Source organism: Microtus pennsylvanicus, chromosome 18, assembly GCF_037038515.1.
Source record: "Microtus pennsylvanicus isolate mMicPen1 chromosome 18, mMicPen1.hap1, whole genome shotgun sequence".
In the NCBI taxonomy this organism is placed as follows: Eukaryota; Metazoa; Chordata; class Mammalia; order Rodentia; family Cricetidae; genus Microtus; species Microtus pennsylvanicus.
This window is the reverse complement of record NC_134596.1, coordinates 16,519,496-16,535,612: the sequence shown is the minus strand read 5'-3', so window position 1 is coordinate 16,535,612 and position 16,117 is coordinate 16,519,496. Positions and strand designations below refer to the sequence as shown.

Below are 16,117 nucleotides of genomic sequence, written 5' to 3'. Positions count from 1 at the left end.
AGTGGGAAGAGACCAGTCCTACAAAGGTGGGAGGAAGGCAGTGGTCAGACTGAGGGGGCAAAGGTCAGACTGGGAGGGCAAAGGCCTTGGGATGGTAGATACACAGCAGTGCTTCTGGGACTAAAAGACCTTGACGGCTGGTTCTGGAAACAATATACGTGGCTGTGGTACAGACAGAGGCCCATCTGGGAGCCTTCCCAGTGTGAACAGCAGCCTCAAGGGCAGAAAGTTAGGAGTCAGGGTCAAGCACGCAGAAGTTCCTGCTTGCTCTATCTTTGACCTTGGTTTTCTGAGTTGCACTGGGGCCCACACCTCTAGAACAAATTAAAGTGTAGTTCTGGGTGGAGACAAACATGAGTTCTTGCAGCACCGTGTTTCAGCCTGCTTTCTTGATTATTCGTCATACTTCAGACAGTACAGTTATCCTTCAGAATCCAAAATGCGCAGGTGCTCGAGCCTCCTGTAGAAAAGGGGGTAGTGTACATCCAGACCAGCCACATCCTCCTCTACAGGACACCATCCCTCGGGGCTTACAGTACACAGCACAATGTGATGCTGTGCGGGTAGTTGTCATCCTTCATTGCTTAGGATATAGTAACAAGAAGGATTCCTGTGTTTATCCAGTATGAAGTCCGTTCTTCTTAATGCTTTGGAACTGGTGTTGGTTGAACTGACAAGCACAGAGTTTGTGCATACAGAGGACTTTCTTTCTGGTCTAGCCTTGCCACAGAGGGCTCAGAAACATTTACCTTCCCCTAAGCAACCTCTACGCCATCTCACTGGAAGCAAAGCTAACCCTGACCTTGCCAGCGAATGCATCGTGACTTTGGAAACCCTTCCTCAAGTAGATGAAGAATAACCACATGCCCTGTCTCACCTGACAACATCCCTTGGAAACGCCCATTTCCAGAACAGTCTGGCACCACAACACCATACCATCCACATAGCTGAGCTGTGCAAAGCTGTCTCCTGATGCCGACGACACCAGGGCCCAAACACTAGCTAGTTACTTAAACTTTCTACCTTGAGAACATGATGCAGGAGAGCTGTCTCCTTGCTGTGGTCTTCCCCCCACCTTCAACCACCCTTCAGCCATACCTGTCCCGCTTTGGGCATCCTGGGAAATCAGTGTGCTATATATAACCTTTGCCTCTAAGATTCGTGTCCCGTGATCCATCTATCTCTTCAATTATCATAGAGATAAACCCTAACACCGCCCTGGTCCGTCTTCAAGCCTAGTTTTCTCAGTAGAAGGACAATTTTATCTGCTGTAATGAAGACATAACCTCTCTCCAATAGTTCTGGCTTGATGTTGCTAGACTTGGCTCTTGTGAAAGTATCAACTAAAAATCTCGAACGCTGTCTCCTGGGGGACGATTGTCAAGTGGCCCCAAAGAGAGGGGCCTGGTTTGAGTGTTGAGCTTCCCTCTGACTCACAGAGGAACATGACGCCATCCTGACTGAAATTAAGCTGCAAACTGAAGAGGGAAGAGGGATTCGTTTCAGTCCTCCCAATGAGGTGGGGCCAATCGGCTTTCCTCCACAGAATTAACCCGTCCAGGCCCGGCAGGCTTTCTCACACTACCGTGCAGATTGGAAGTTTCTGGAAATCATATCAACTTGCAGAGTCTGTCTCAGTGGGACTCGGACTGGGCCTGAGAATCTGCATTGCTACCACGCACCCAGATGATGTTGCTGTAGAGAGGATGCCTGTTAGGTACATACTGGTGGCAGGTTGGGATGTGCAACTCCTGCGATGCCCTCCTCTGACTGTGGATGGGGCGTGTCCAGCAGCAAGATTCCAGGTTCCTAGGCACGTTCCAGGGTGACAGGCTGCTTTCTGGGACTTGGATTCATCTTGTTGTCCATGGCAGACATAGCTAATCAATCAAGATGCTCGGACGATCCCTCTCAACGTAGCATTCGGTGCCAAGCAATGCCTGAGAGGCAACCTAGGAAAATACCTTGCAGCTAAGTCTTAAAAAAAAATCATCTCTGATTCGGCTAAATAAACTAGAGGAAGAGAAACAGGCCAGGGCCAAGTTGGGTTTTCAGAAGCTCAATCATGGAGATTTCTAGAAAGTGCTCTAAAGGATCAATGGTGTCAGATGAAGCATGCATGCACACAATACTCTCCACATTTTCCTGTGACGGCCTCTCCTCCCAGGGTTCTAGAGTCGATGGAACCCACCTGTGGCTTGTTCACGAAGAAGAAGACCAGAAAAAGTTCTAGAAGGGCTGAGAAACTGCCCACCAGCCCAGGAGTTTCTAGGCTTTGAGGAAGGAAGGGACTAAAAGAGGCATAAATGGATTGCCCATAGCACACTACCAACTGGCCTTGCCACACCGAGCATGTCTGTCAGGAAGGGGGACAGCCTCACTTTAAAGGTGAGGATTCTGAGACAAAGGAGACCACGTGATAAAGCTGGCAAGTGCCCAACAGGAACCCCTGCCTTCTGTATGTCTGCCAGGCTGGCTGTGAGACCACAGGTATCTCTTGGCGCTTGTAATCATTTCGCAATTTCTCGGCACGTTTGCTTTACAGGGTCCTTGCTTGTCACCCTTCGAGGGGAGCTTTGAGGTACGAGGAGCAGGTGACCCTCAGGACAGTGCTTTCTGTTGGCTCAGCCAAGAGTGGAGCTGCAACGATGTCTTCTTGTACACCGGGAATACAGCACCTGTTGTCTAATCTCTGTGACCCCTTTGCGAGGGGGGGGGGGATCATCAGCCTCAAGTTCAGCAGGAAAGCAGGCTGACACAGAGCAGGTCCCAGGCCCAAGTTCATCCTGGCCTGTGATTGGCACCTCTATCTTGCTGACCTCAAAAATGGGGATCTGTGGGTCTCTCGTTGAAGTCCGAAAGCAACAATTCTGATTGCGCCCATGGTACCACTGAAGTTTGGGGCTATGACTTCAGTAAGCGCTCATACAAACGTTTATTTGTAATTAATTGGGAAGCGAATGCCTGTGAATGTCTTCTCCATAGAATACATTTTTGTTGCAATTTCCTTCTCAACTTGGTACCGTGACATCTAGTGGCCGACAGAGGAAGTGCAAGGCAGTTGCTGTGCCCGCAAGCAGGTGCAAATGCACACGGGAGTTTCATAGGATAAAAGATGGGCAGAAATTCATCATTAGCTGAAGTCTCTGTGGAGTTAGTCAGATGCACATTTAAGACATGAAAGGTCTGTGTTTTATTCCTCATATTTATGCTGATTTGCTATCACCAATGAGAACTACCCTACATGCAGTTTGTCTCTTAAATGATAAACTAGGTTCACAGTAACACAAAGCACATGATACATAACATCACGATATAATGCAATGCAAACCCGATGTGTGAATGTCTGCTCGAGAATGAAAAGCATGATACGTTGAAAGGTGCTGTAGTCATTCATTACGTCACTCTGGGGACGGGGTGAGGGTATTAGGATCATCACAATGTCATATGGAAGAGTTAGGGAAACAATAGTACAGACAGACATGACTGCTGTACACAGCATTGTAAACTCTGCCAATGAGCTCACAGTCAGGGCGTGGCTACAGAAGGATCACCAGGAAACCTCAGGACAGCATAGACTTCAGCATTCACTTCCCCCACCACAATCTCCACCCCAGGATCCAAAGAGTGCAAAGCTCCAAGGAGAGACTCCTCAGAAATCTGTGCTCCTTTCACAGCCTGGCCCAGCTGAAGGGCAGGGGGACAGACTTCCCACTGTGGGGCCAGAAGAGACGAACCCAGGAGTGATTTGCCAAACCTTAGCCAAACCTTAACATACTCAAATTATTTTTTAAACATTCTGGGTTTGGCAGAGTGTCTCCCACTAAGTCCCCTTTCCCGGCATTCTTACACCCATGTGGATTTCAGAGGAAATCTAATATGTGTGTTTCGGATCCACTGGGGCCCAAGTGGATGCCATTGCCCAGTGAGAACCATTCCGGGTCCTAGCTGCTCCCTGGTCCCTTTCTTCCATCAGCCTCTTAACCCTTTCCCTTCCAGCCAGGAGGCCCATTTTCTTCTTGATCAAACTGAGCCCAAAAATCCAAACATTGAAGTCTGGTTCAAACCTCAGAACCCTTCAAGTCCAGCAACACCTGAGAAGTTTGCGCAAGCCGTTCCTGGTGCCACTGAAGGTGTCCAGCGATGGTTCTGCAAAGGACGGGGTGCTGTGAGAGACACAGTGGTTAGACAGTAACAGTTTGTAGACTTTCAAACTGCCCAGTCAAGTGCCCTTCAGGGCGGCACAGAAATCTTGGAGCTCAGGGCAGCTCTCCTGGTGTCAAGGCTTCACTCAGAGCACAGGGGACACCAAGAAGGGACCATAGTGTGGAGGGCTGCCTGGCCGGCTCCTGGAGACATCTGTCTCGTGCTATTCCCTTCTTTAGATGAGGTCCCACTGCTCAATTTAGGCAGCGATAGCAGTGAGTGAATCAGTGATGTAGATTCGTTTATTCCATCTGGTGTTGTCATTTCAAAATTCTTATAAGATAGAAACACAGTACGTCTCTGCCGTTTTAAAAGTTGGTGTGTGTGTGTGTGTGTGTGTGTGTGTGTGTGTGTGTGTGTGGACATGTACATGTGAACCTGTGTTGTTGATGTGCTTCCTCCAGTGCCTTCCAGGAATTAAACAAAGGGGAGAACTTAGCAATATGCACTTTCACCATGGCTCCATCTTGCTAGCCCTAGGGCATTCGGCTAAGCTCAAGGTGGCAGAGACGGAAAAAGCATTCTTTTTTTTTTTTTAAAACGGGCTCTTCTTTTGATACAAAAATGACATAATCACTCCACTGGAGGCTTTATGTTGTTGTTGTATGATGGGTTGGGTTTATACACCCTGTTCTGGGTGGCAACCTGAATGGGAGTCTTTAATGAGACAGGGTCTATCCTTTGCTCACCTGGAAGAAACCCAGGGAAGGAAATGCAGAGCAAAAGGCTGACCCCAGGGTCCTCAGGGTCCAGGTTCTTCCTTTGTTCCTTAAAATTCCCCTTCTCGGGTGTTTAACTGTCACAGGATGGCAGCTGCGGCCCTCAGCCCTTACGTCTGTGTTCCAAGCAATGGCCTAAAAGAACCCCTGAGCTGACGCTGCCCCATGGAAGCTCAGGCCAAGACTTCATCTATTATTTCTTTCATTATCTCTGTCTGAGAGAGATAGCATGTTCTATCAAAACATATTGCTGCCCCTGATAACGTGGGGTCCTTACGACCAAAAAGAAGAGAACGCTGGGAGGTCAAGTCACTGTCATCCTCACCCACACGCTCTTTCCCAGCCCTTGTCACAACTCCTGACCACCGGAAGACAGGAAAGTTCCAGAAGCCATAGACTGTGTGTGTGAGGTCTCATCGAGGCCAGACCCACAAATACTGTGATGTGTTCTCCTTGTTTTTATATAATTCGTTCTCTGTTTGCTTCTGCTTGGTTGGGGTTTGAGTTACCTCAGGTTAATGTGTGTTTATGTGGAAGAGATTGATTTCCTTGGAGTCAAAAAGGGTGAGTGAGGTTGAGGAGAAAGCAGCTGAAAGAGGCAATGGCCTTTCAATCTTTGTCTTGCTTGCGTTTGTCAACACAGCTTCCTTCTGGCTGGGCTGCTTTTCAGTCTCAGGATGCTGGTTACCATGGTTTGAATGTGCAATGGACCCCAAGGACCCCTCAGCCACAGCTTTGGTCTTCATCCTGTAGCCAAACCCTTAGTAGGCAGGGCCTAAAGGAAGGCTATTTAGTCATTGGAGGTGTGTCCTAACGAAGATATTAGGTCCCTGGCCACTTCCTGTTTTTCTCTTTCTCTTGCTTCCCAGTCAATGTGAGGCAAACTCTGCCACCTGCTCCTGCCATGATCTGCTACCTCACCACGGGGCCCCAGAAAACAGGTCTAAGGGGCTGTGGAAGTATGAGCTGAGATCCAGCCTTTCTCATTCGTTGATTGTTTTCCAACCCAGACAGCTGACAGCACTTGTGCTGAGCAGTTTCTGCTGGCACAGCCTGGGATCATCTTAGACGAGGAACTTGCATTGAGGAGCTGCCCAGATCAGATTGCCCTAGGACCGCGTCTGTGGAAAGACTGTCTTCACTGACCCGTTGGCATTGCAGGTCTCAGCTCGCTGTGAGCAGCACCATCCCCGTGCAGGCGAATCTGGGCTGTGTATGAGAAGTAGCTGGCTGAGGGTAAGCCATTAAAGGAACCAGTAAGCAAGCAGCATGCCTCCCCGGTTCCTGCCTCTAGTTCATTCCTTGTGTTCCCGTCTGACTTCCCTCAGCCTACTGATTAGGGTCTGGAAGTAGAAGCCAAATAAGCCCTTTCCTCACTCACCTAAGTTGCTTTTGGCCAAAGTATTTTTGTCCCAACCAGAGCAAACTAAGGAGAACACAGGAAAACAAATTCATTTGCGTGTTCTCACAAAGTTGTAGCACAGAGGAGGAGGACTTAATGAATCATAATTCATAAAATCTGGATGGCAAGAAGTTCCCTGTTCAAACGAAGGTAGCCAGCATTGGACAATTCCCACAACAACGCAGACATTGCTTCGAGGATACCAGTAAGGAGGCACTTACGATGCAATCAGCCTTGCCTTAGTGCTGGGGCACCTGTCAACCCCATTTACAGCCGAGAAATCTGAAGTTGTCACCAGAGGTCACCTAAGAATCCCACTGCCTTCACCTTATCAAACACCTCCTTGTTGGAAAAAGCTTAGCTCTCTGGGAAGCCATTCAGAGCACACAGCCATGGACCTGGGTTGGGTCCGACTCCTAGTCGCTTAGTGAGGGGAGTGGTTTGGGCGGGAGAGACAGTTCCTGGATACCAGAGAACCCCAGAAGGTACAGACACTCCTCCCAGAAGCTCAGACACCAGACTTGGAATAAAGTAAAATAAAGCGAGGGTTCTACCGTACCCATTATTAATCACGTTTATTATAGATTTCGACATCTCCCACAAGCATTCATGGTTTGGAAACAGAATTAGGCTGGGATACATGAGACATTGTCTGTACTCTATTTTATCTCGGTTTTTTTCCTTCGTGCGTATTTGTGTGGAGACCGGAAGTTGACATTTGCTGTCTCTCTCATCACTCATCACTCCAGAGAGACTGGCTGGCCATCGAGCTCCAGGAATCTGCCTGTTTTCACCATTCATCTAGTGCTGGAGTTACAGGCATATGCTGCCAGCAAGAGCTTTTTTTAAACACGTGTACCGAGGAGCCAGCTCAGGGCCTCGTGCCCGTGCAGCGAGCATTTAAGTGACTAAGCCATTCCTCCAGTCCCCATGCTTCGTAAAAATATTTATTTATTTACTCATTTATATGTGTGTGAGTGCTTTGCCTACATGTATATGTGTGCCACACGTGTGCAATGGCCACAGGCACCAGACACGGGTGTCGGATCCCCCTGGAATTGGAGCTAAAGACAGTTGTAAACTGTCATGTTGGTGCTGGGCTGGTGTTGGTCTGGAGATACTGCCCCCATGATGCCTATTTCTATTAAATGTGTATCACACAAACAAGCCTTCCACATCGTCCCGGATCACATGACACACCTGCCAAGGAGCCAAGCCTCAGACAGTGCCAGCACCACCAACCCGAATACAAAAACAATGAAATTAGTGGGAAAGTGTAGGCTGCAGCAACGCCATCAGCCAGGAAGAAATGAGGGCGGCACGCTGACTTCTGGGGAAAAGCGTCTGTTAGGAAAACTGGGAAAATTAGGAACAGACACATATACAGCACCTTACAGTTTATCCAGTGTTATCTTGCTTGAGTCTCCCAAGTGCTGGGAAGTGGAAAAGGGGGGGGGGGTTTACAGGAAAGGAAATTAAAGTTCAGAGCTCCAGTGTCCGACCCTGGATCACACAGCTGGGTTGGAGGCAGAGATGGGGGAGGGAGGCTGGGCTCTCACCAACCACAATGCTCAGGAAGTTCCCAAACACCTGGTGAGCCACTTTGAAACACTTTGAAAAGTAATGCATGTCCATCCCCTCTGCCCCTCTCCTTTAATCCCTAGGGCCAGGTCTCTGTGGCCAAGGCCATGACTTTGGTTCCTAGTAGACTTGCCCAGAAGGGACAATCCCACTATTTTATCACCCCATAAAGCACTTATGACCTTAACTATGGCAGGTGACATGGGGCCACCTTGGGACATAGCCGTATCCTTGGGTGAACAAATGTGACAGGGAAATTTAAGAGAACTCCTCACATCCTGCACCAGCCGCTCCACTCCCACAGTCTGCCTCTGGTTCCTCCAAGACAGTGATGTCTGGGGCAAGTCTCCACCTGCCTCTGTTTACTCACCTGTAAAATGGGAACTCGAGCATCTCAGCTTCTCCCTGCCTGCTGACCGACAAGCTGAGGGGCGTGGAGGAAGAGCCTTCCAGTCAGGACAAGCCCAGAGCCAAGTTCATTGCCCACCCTCTCTGCTCGTTGGGAACCGCCTACTGCAGGGAAGGTCTATAGCTGAGTGTTCTACTCTGGCTTCAGGATCACCTGGGAATCAGCAAGAAGAGTCGAAGGTGAGCTGGTCTGTCTGTGGCGTCACCACGGACTCTAAGGCTCTGCGGATGCCACAGGTCAGGAGGGAGTCTTGGTGCGTGAGTTGAGGCTGTCTGCTTTATCCACCCTGTGGCTGGTGGTGACAACCAGCCACCTTTAGTAGAGTACTTCTTCCCAGTCCCATTTGCCTCCTCCATCAGGCCAGCAACTATTTAATAACGCCAATGTTCTCTGTGCATTTTAAGAGCTTGTATTTTCTTAAAGACCTGATGAACTGATAACCCAGGCAGGATCTCAGGTAAACTTAATGAGATGAGAATTCTGATAGGCTTGTGACCACTGCCAGCCTTTGGTCCTTGGCCACTGCACAGGGCAGGGGCTTTCGCTGTTTCAAAAACACTCACATGATGGGACTTAGCGTCCAGGGTAGGAGACATCCCTGATGTTTTTTTTACCAAGGTGAGAATCATAGAACCAGCCACACAAAGAGCCCAGCAAGTGGCAGAGTCTCAGATGTCTGTCAGTCTTCACTCATTTGGGGACCCACAGTCCCCCTTCTCCAGTCTTGCCTGCATACTCAGCCTATACAACAGAGGACCTTCCCACTGTCAGAGAGAGAGTGAGGGAGAGAGAGAGAGAGAGAGAGAGAGAGAGAGAGAGCGAGCAGAGCTCAAACTGGGCCTCTCCAAAGACTCACAGCTTATTCCACTATCCAGAAGGACGCCTAGGGACACTACAGTGGGGAAGAACGTGGAGAACAGACTGGACACTGAGGACCTAGAGCAGAGGGAGCTCTTCACTGACTCTCGTGGGATTTCTCACAGAAAGAGACGATGGCTGAGCCTCTCTGAGAATGAAAGCGCCTCTCCTGTGATGGGCTCAGATGGGACTTAAGACTATTTTTCCTAAAAGACAAAATAAAAGAAGTTGGACAAGCCTTTATCCCTACCCCTTCTTGGCAGTTCTGGGCAGCACAAACATTAAGAGTTTTGAGTCTGAAAGCAAACAGCTGCAAAGATCTCATTATGCCTTTTGTGTTTGGGGGATTTTTTTCCACCATTTTAAAAACAAGGGATATAATTTATGCGTTTCAAATATTAAATAATTGCCTTCATTGGGCTGGGCCTGAGGATGGTGTGTGCTTATGAAGATTCGAGGACCAGCAGCCGCAAGGCTCCCAAGTGCTGCGCAGAAGAGCTGTCGCTTCGTTTTTTGCCTTCTGTCATGAGTGTGAAGGAAGTTCCCGGCCAGTCCGGCTCATACTGGAACTCCAGCGGTCCTAGCTGGGACAGGATGGAGCGCGGAAGTCTGGCTACTGAACCCCAAGCCGAGGCAGCGATGGGTGATGGCCACATAATGCCCAGATTCCGGACGCAGGGTAGGGGCCCCAGAGCAAGCGCTCACTTCTGCCAAAGTTGGGCAAGTGCAGCGAGCGACTGCTGCGGTCGGGGACCACAGGTGCCTCGGACAAAGTCTCCTGATTGCCCCAGAGAGGGGCCAGTTAAGGCGATCACGGCGCGCCAGCTCCCTGCCCTTACTGATGTCGAGTCCTGCGAATTCTCCGCCCTGAAGTCCCTCTCCGAGCTCGCATAAGGGCAGCCTCCGGGGCTACAGAAGCCCGCCGCGTGGCCGCCCGGCGACGCGCAGAGCTCACTCCCGCCGCAGCCGAGGTCGGACCGGGACCGTCCGGCTCCCGCAGGGGCAGGGACAGCAGGAGGGGTGGCTACAGCGGCTGGGTCCCCTCCTCCCCTCCCGCGCCCGCCCTCCCTTCCTCCGTCCTGCAGCCAATTAGGCGGCCCCCTTGGGCGGGAGGCGTGGGGCCTCTACATAAAGGCGCGGAGCTGTCACCCGGAGCAAGCCGCTCACCGCCCAAGCAGTGGACTTGGCGTTCGGGGACTCGGACGCCTTGGGTCTGAGAACGCAGACCAGCCATGGCCACCACCAACGGGGCTGTGGAAAACGGACAGCCGGATGGGAAACCGCCTGCCCTGCCGCGCCCCATCCGCAACTTGGAGGTTAAATTCACCAAGGTGAGGAGAGCTCCCTTTTGATCCGACGGCCTCGGACTCCCGCGCCCAGCAGTCTGGTAGGAAGAACGGGAGCAGGAGCCAACCCTGCTGGGAGTCCAGAGGGAGCTGCCCACACCTGAGAGTCTCTGGTGGGGTCCGGCTCCTCGGAAACCTCACTTTTGGGGGGCACCCAGAGTGGCAACCCGCGCCTCTGGCTCGGCGAGCTAAGCCTCAAAACCTGAGGAGCAAGGGTTCAACTCCGCAACGCACAAGCTGCGGAGTTGTAGCCTGCAGAGGCCCCATGTGCCTGGGCCATAGCCCACTTTGAGTGTTGTTGCTTGCAACAGTGACTGGGCGCGCGGTGTATTCTTGGCAGAGGGGTTTCTGGTCTGAAGGACCCGGGCTGTGGGATGAGTATAGGTACCTGAGGACTCCAAGATGAGTTAAGCTTCAACTATGAGATACCCTGGGAACTGCAAGTGGGAAGTAGGTCTTCTTAGGCAGTGAAAGAAGGATCTGGTGCCTTCCCGTGTGCTCAGCCTGTACCCAGTAGAACTGAGGAGGGAACATGGAGATTAGTGATGAACGTTCAAGGACTGGGACTAGAGAAACTGAGCTGCGGGTTGAACACAGCCGCAGACGGAGCCCAGGAGTAGTGGCGTTTGCCCTTTGCTGGGAGGCTGGAAAAGGCAGAGTACTGAGATACCTGCTCTGAGCTACTGGGACAGTGGTGTTCTGGAGGAAGAACACGGTAAACTCTGGGATGCGATGCGCGGCTCTGTGCCTGCTGGATGTGGGGCGTCTGAGGGTCTCAGACCCAGGGCAGCTTTTGGCTCCAGGTCTGGAAACTTCAGCCCATCTTATTTGCACATCTTATCCATAGCTCCCAACTCCAGCTGTCACAATCTTAGAAACCACCCTCATCAATTTTATTTTCAAACGTAGCAATTATTCCCTCCGGAATAATTTTAATCAAAAGGCGAAAGTGGCAGGCCGCTCTGTGTGGCCTTCAGATTCGGATCTGTTGGCACTTAGTCCCCAAAGTTGGCCATGCCCGACGTATTAATTGCGTGACATTTGCATGAACTGTTTTTCCAAGGAAGGCTCTGTAATCAAGAGAGGCACAACCCTGGGAGGACTGGAAGTTTTGTAAATGTAGCTTTCTCAATCGGATCAGCATTAGGAGGAGAATTCCAACAGCAGCACTGGGAATGGGAGGAATAATGACTAAGGTGAGGCTCTTGTGCTGGTGCTGGCTGTTCTGTTCTGTTTTTACAGTTCTGTAAAAAACCACAGCAACCAGAACGTGTACAGGATTGTCCCACAACTATCTGGCTACATGGCAGGAAAAGTTTGCCTCTTGCAGGCAAATGCCCAGAACACTTTAAAGGTGCCCTTGCAGCCTTTATGAAGATAATCCTGGGAGGTTTTTTTTTTTTGTGTGTGTTTGTTTGTTTGTTTTTTGGGGTTATTTTTTTTTTCGCTTTTAAAACTGAGATTTACTGCTGTTCTAACAGAGCCCTCCTTACCTTTGCGGGTTGAAAGTGTGGTGTGTCTGATGGGGGCTGCAGCACCCTGGTGAGATAGATGTAGGGATCTGAGATCTGGGATCCTTGGGAGATTCCAGGAGATGCTTTCTCTAACTGCCTGATGTCCGGCTGCACCTTCAATCCCTTATTGGTTTTGCCTGCTCCTACCTTGTTACTTGTGCACCTCCGCAGAGCCCTCTTATAACAATTAAAAGGCCACGGTGAGCGTTGTACCATCAGGGTGCCCTGGGCTAAGGAAGGGAGCCTCAGATGTGCAGAGCAGAACCCAGGCCCAGGACAAACAGTGGCCTGAGAAACATGGGAACCAGCAAGGGTGTGCGCTTTTCCTGACTCACTGTGCTTCTCCAACATGGAGGACCGGTTTGAGCTCAGGCCACGGCAGGGCGATCTACCAGTGTTCAGAAGGATGACTTTATCAAAACTCCTTCATTTGTTCTCAGGTTTTCACACTGGGCATGAGGTTGTGTGGAATGATCCTGATGAGGAGAGGGAGGGGGTCCTCTAGAGAGTCTCTGTACTCATGGTAGAGGATGGCGGCTCCTTCCGTTTTAGGGACTCGCTTCCTTTAATAAATTTCTTCCAGTAGCAGCGGTTCTCTTTCAAGGGTTTTAATCCGTCAAAACCTAAAGTGTTACCATCTCTTCCATGAAAAGTAAAATTCCCCCAAATCTCCCGAAAATGTGGACATCTTGAATTTAACCAAGTCCAACGGAAGCTGATGGAAATAATGCCAGCAGGGTTCTATTTTGTGAACGTCACCTTGACCTCTATCCAGCCCGCCTTCCAGGTCCGTCTGTAAAATCTGAATTCTGTTTACATCTCAAAGCATCTTTAACCTTATATCTCAGTAATGTCCTGTCCCTGCCGGTTCACGAGTCGATGAAGACAGTTCCTCCCTAGACCTGTCAGCTAGTACGTTCTGATTCACAACAACTCAGCCAGCACTAGTGGTAGGCCCCGCCCGGGACTGTTTCTTCATTCGTGTTTATGAGCTGCTTTAGTGGAAAGAAACCTAGCAGTGGGAATCACTTACAAGGTCACAAACGAACATGTAGGATAATGGAAACAGCTCTGCTCAGTGAGAAACACTGGGATGGAGAAATACGGTCCATGATGGAGTTTTTATTTGAGGTTGTTGGTCTGCAAGGTCTAAGGATCAATGTCACGGACAATCGGGTAATATATACATATATATGTATTCTTTTTGAAGAGTCTGCCTGGAGGTGAGGTGTATGCAGCAGACATCCGATCGCTGCAATCTGCCTCCACTCCCTGCTCTTTAGGCTCTGTTTTTACCACCTTCTCATTTTCCCTCCCTCTTGGAATCGACACCAGGAAGGACCTAGAATCAGCAATTTTCACTGACAGTCTCTATTATCTAAGCGACGAAATTTCATCTTCCTTCAAATGGGCCTGCTCCTGGCTTCACTTTCCTCTCGGCGCTAACCCCTTCCCTGCTTATTAATTTCTCGCTGCTGCCGAGGAATTACTTGCTGCATGGCAAAAGTGAACTCTTGGATTTGGTTTCAGCTGGAAGAATAAACCTGTAATTGTAGCCAGGCCTTTTTCTCGCTTGCTTCCCTGGGGGCCTGGCCTCACATGGAAGGCGCTGAGCTTCCAGAAGTTGGATGGCTATGCCCTACTAGAACTTCATGTTCTCAGCTCCAAACTCCATACTGAGGGTCTGGAGTAGCCTCTGCTCACCTGCCTGGCCAAAGCCTGCCTGGTGTTTGAGGTTCCCTCCAGAGGTAGCCTGACTTGGTTTCCTTCTGCTTTAAAACCTATACGAGTCTGAAGCCATGGCAGCCAAGTCACACACTCAGAACATGACTGCTCTCATGTCTGCTATCAGTAGGGGATGGTCCTGTACTAAATGAATTGTCTTCCATCACTGAAATTAGACCCACAGTAAAAAAAAAATTATCATTATCATTTTACTAACTTGTGTAGTTATGGAATCTGTTTCAGGCTGTAGAACTGAGGCAGGCCCATGGCAGGCTTTTCTGTGGGTGAGCTACGTGAAAGAAGGTCCAGAAAGTACAGAAACTGGCTGTTTCTATGCCGTCAGAACCTGCTTTGTGTGTTATGGGTCCCCTCCGTTTCTGGTTCTTTCCAAAAGCTACATTTTTTTTAAAAAAAATTATTTCATGTGCATTGGTGTTTTACCTGCATGTATGTCTGTGTAAAAGTACAGATCCCCTAGAAATGGCATTACAGACAGTTGTGAGCTGCCACGTGGGTGCTGGGAATTGAAACCAAGTCCTCTGGAAGAGCAGCCACTGCTCTTTCCCGCTGTGTCATCTGTCTCTCCAGCCCCCAAAAGCTACAACTTTTAACGCCATCTTTTAAAGGTGACTAGAGCTTAGGAAAACGTCAGAGTAAGTAGCTTGGGTCTCAGTGTGCCGATCTGATAAATTCTTTTTAAATATTGTCTTTTCAGCTATGTTTTGGGTAATGGAGGCTTCTATAAAATAATGTTTTGTGAGCTACTTATTTCTGAATATAAATGGTAGTTTACTTAACATAATCTAAAAAGTTTTTTAACCCAGATATTTAATGCTGTGTTCCAACGCCGGCTTTGTAAAAGGCTCCAGGAAGCAAGCATTGTAAAGAGGAGGTAGAGACCATGCTCAAAGAAGCCCAAGGAGTTATGGGAAGATCGCAAATAAACCTAGATTCTGGGGATCTTGCTTGGAAGGAGAATGGGGTGTGCATCGCTTACAGCCTTGTGGGACGTGGTTGATTGTACGTGCACAAGCCTGCCCACCCTTCCGTCAAAGCCCTACCACTCTGCGAACTTCAACGTGCACATCCTTGTAACCATTTAATTCAGCTATTCCTCGACAAATCCATGCTATTGCTACAAATGAAGATATAATTTAGAAAAATAACTCTAGAGGACTTTAGATTAATTATGTCAAATTGGTTCTAACTGTGAGGCCATTCCCCATTGGATGCTTCGGGGGGATTCTGTGTTCTGTTTCCCCCACTCCAGGTCTCCTCTATAAAGCATCTAGGGGAGGGGGTGGGGGAGAAAGTAGACAAGACGTTACCTAAGGTCCTTAGCATGTTGAAATTGTATGATTTTGATTTAAACCTAATTTGTTGCACTTCCTCTCCCGGTTAGATATTTATCAACAACAGCTGGCACGAGTCCAAGAGCGGGAAGAAGTTCGCCACGTACAACCCCTCGACCCTCGAGAAAATATGCGAGGTGGAGGAAGGAGATAAGGTGGGTCCCGAGTAATTCCATTAGAGGGAAGTCAAGGCTGAGGAAGCTGTGCGGCTTGGCTGTAAACCACACGGGCCCATCTCCAGGTAGGGCCAGGGGAGCCGCGGCAACGGGTCGGTATGTGCAGCTCAGACGCTGCCTAGCGTGGGATCAATTACAGATGGTCCTCTGCGAAGACTCACCGTCTTTGATGGATGTTTCTCCATCTCTGAGGATGACCTCAGCTGTCTTCATCACACAGCTAAAGGGAAGGTTTTTATCAATTATTTCAACCTGTAAGCATTAAAGAAGCTTTTGAGAAGGCATTTCCTGCTGGGGTGTTTCACCAAAAGTAGCTTTCTGGCAGGAGACACTTAAAAAAAAGAAAAGAAAAGAAACCTTGAAGGATGGGGAGGATGCCCCCAAATGATCCTGGGGGGGGGGTTGTAATATGTCACATGACTGCTTGATTTCTTTGCTAGTGGAAACCCACATGCCCATGTGAGACCTTGTGCCTAGTGTAAGGTCTCCTTTATCACACAGACATGAAGGAACTTCTGCATGTATCTTTTTTACTTTTCAAGGCCATAAAATGTGTTTTAAATAGAAGGACCTCTAAATAAAAGATGATTAGGATAACAACCTCCTACAGAGGGAAGAAAAACATGATCCCCTGCTTAACCTCTGGAGTACTGGATGGATTGCCTGCCTGGCTTCCTGCTTTTCTTTCTCCCTCCTTTCCTCCCCTCCTTTCTTTCCCTCCCCCTCCTTTCTTTCTTTGTTCCTCTCTTCTGTTACATCCCTTCCCATCACCATTGCCCTTTCCTTTCCCTATCCCCCTCTTTCTTTTCTCCCCTCCCCATTCTGAGAT

At 49.4% G+C, this 16,117-nt stretch overlaps 1 protein-coding gene across 1 annotated transcript in view; it reads left to right on the top strand.

The window, feature by feature from the left end:
* Window positions 1-10,230: 10,230 nt before the first annotated feature.
* The window catches only part of Aldh1a3 (aldehyde dehydrogenase 1 family member A3), a 35,257-nt gene continuing 29,370 nt past the window's right edge, over window positions 10,231-16,117 (top strand). Inside the window, exons 1-2 of the mRNA XM_075952688.1 lie at window positions 10,231-10,506; window positions 15,163-15,267. Of these exons, the coding sequence (XP_075808803.1) occupies window positions 10,408-10,506; window positions 15,163-15,267 (204 nt within the window). The 5' untranslated portion in view covers window positions 10,231-10,407. The remainder of the gene's footprint in view (window positions 10,507-15,162; window positions 15,268-16,117) is intronic.